The sequence below is a fragment of the Capricornis sumatraensis genome, chromosome 15 (genome assembly GCF_032405125.1).
Source record: "Capricornis sumatraensis isolate serow.1 chromosome 15, serow.2, whole genome shotgun sequence".
Classification (NCBI taxonomy): Eukaryota; Metazoa; Chordata; class Mammalia; order Artiodactyla; family Bovidae; genus Capricornis; species Capricornis sumatraensis.
Window position 1 is genome coordinate 62,727,124 of NC_091083.1, and position 1,685 is coordinate 62,728,808.

Below are 1,685 nucleotides of genomic sequence, written 5' to 3' on the forward strand. Positions count from 1 at the left end.
CAGAGCTTGTGACTTACCCACGTAGGCATCCTTTCACAGAGCCTGTTAGATACGTTTTTCCCTTTCAACCAAAGGCTCTCTGCAAGCTTAAAAACAAAAAGACACCTAGGATCATGACTGTAACACTCTTTTGTTTGTCTTATAAGTAGCAATCTGCCTTGTTGCTAAACACCTGGGCCAGCTGGAGGGTGGAAAGTGACCAGACGGAGAACCCTTGCCACGGCCCCACGTCTTATCCCAAGTTCATGCCGTTGCAGCTGCAGAGGATCTCCTTGAAGGTGTTGCGCAGCTCCAGGCTCCGGAAGGCGTAGATGAGCGGGTCGATGACGGAGTTACACATGATGAGGACCAGGTAGGTATTGAAGTGGGCAGTGTAGCAGACGCAGTAGGGGTTGGTGGGGCAGGTTATTATGAGGACCAGGTGGAGGAAGAAGGGGGCCCAGCAGAAGATGAAGACCCCCAGCAGGATGGTGATGGTGACCGCCCCCTTCATGCAGGAGTGCTGCTGCGGGGCCGCTCCGTCAGCGGGTGGCAGCGCGGCGATGCGCTTGACGTGCAGCCGGGCGAAGAGGAACATGTGCACGTAGAGGGTGCCCATGAGCAGCAGCATGGCAAGGAACATGGTGACCAGGCACACGATGACCATCTTGCTCTCGGAGTAGACGATGAACACCACACCGCAGATGCCGCAGCCCAGCCAGATGGCCACGATCAGGGCCAGTGCCTTCCTCACGGTCATGATGCTGTGGTAGCGGAGTGCGTAGAAGATGGTGACGTACCTGTCGACCGCAATGGCCAGGAGGTTGCAGATGGAGGCCACCAGGGAGATGCAGGTCATGGAGTCAAAGACATTGTCCATGTGCTGGATGAACTGGTCCTCCAACGTCAGGTAGTCGCTGTTGACCACGGCGATCATGATGGTCTCCAGGGCATTGGACACGCTCACCAGCATGTCGGCCACGGCCAGGCTGCAGAGGAAGAAGTACATGGGGGAGTGCAGGTTGCCGTTCCTGACCACGGCCAGGATGACCAGGATGTTTTCCAGCAGGCTGATGATGCCCAGGGCCAGGAAGACCTCGGGCTTGATGAAGACCTGCTCACAGAAGCGGCTGCTGCTCTGGTTGCTGAAGGAAGGGGCAGCGACGTGCTCTGAGCTGTTAGGCAGCATTGGTTGAGCCGAGTGCAGACAGCACGAAGCATTCATCGCTCACAGACAGCTGGCTGATCGGAGCGGGGGCTCCAGCAGGGTCCTGAGGCTGTGGCTGCTGCTGTTGCTGCTGCTTTCAGGAAAGAAAAAAAATCTCCCCCCTGATCCTGGTTTTAGATGCTTGTCCAGTGTACAAGCTTGTCCAGTGTTAGATTTTGTTCTTCCCCGGAATAAAAGGATGGAGAGAGGGAGAGAAAGAGACAGGTCGAGAGGGAGAGAGAATGACAGAGGAAAAAGTCGGCTTGGATTCCTACAGAAAACTTCCCTGTGCTTCTCCAGGACGATCAGTTTTAGAGAAACTTATCTCTCTCCCTTCTTGGCTTCCTTCTGTCTCTTTCTTTCCCCCTCTCACATCCCAGCCTGGGAACAGAAAACCAGCCACTAGCTGCTACAGTTACGGCAGTTTTCATAGCAAGACGGGGGACGTGGTACCTGTTATAAGGAGTGCGGGGGAAACACTCAGTTTTTATACATTGGC

General features: G+C 55.0%; 1 protein-coding gene across 1 annotated transcript; it reads right to left on the reverse strand.

The window, feature by feature from the left end:
* Window positions 1-232: 232 nt before the first annotated feature.
* On the reverse strand, window positions 233-1,204 carry MC3R (melanocortin 3 receptor). Its single transcript, XM_068987721.1, has one exon. It carries the CDS (start codon window positions 1,202-1,204, stop codon window positions 233-235), a length of 972 nt encoding a protein of 323 aa, XP_068843822.1.
* Window positions 1,205-1,685: the final 481 nt, after the last annotated feature.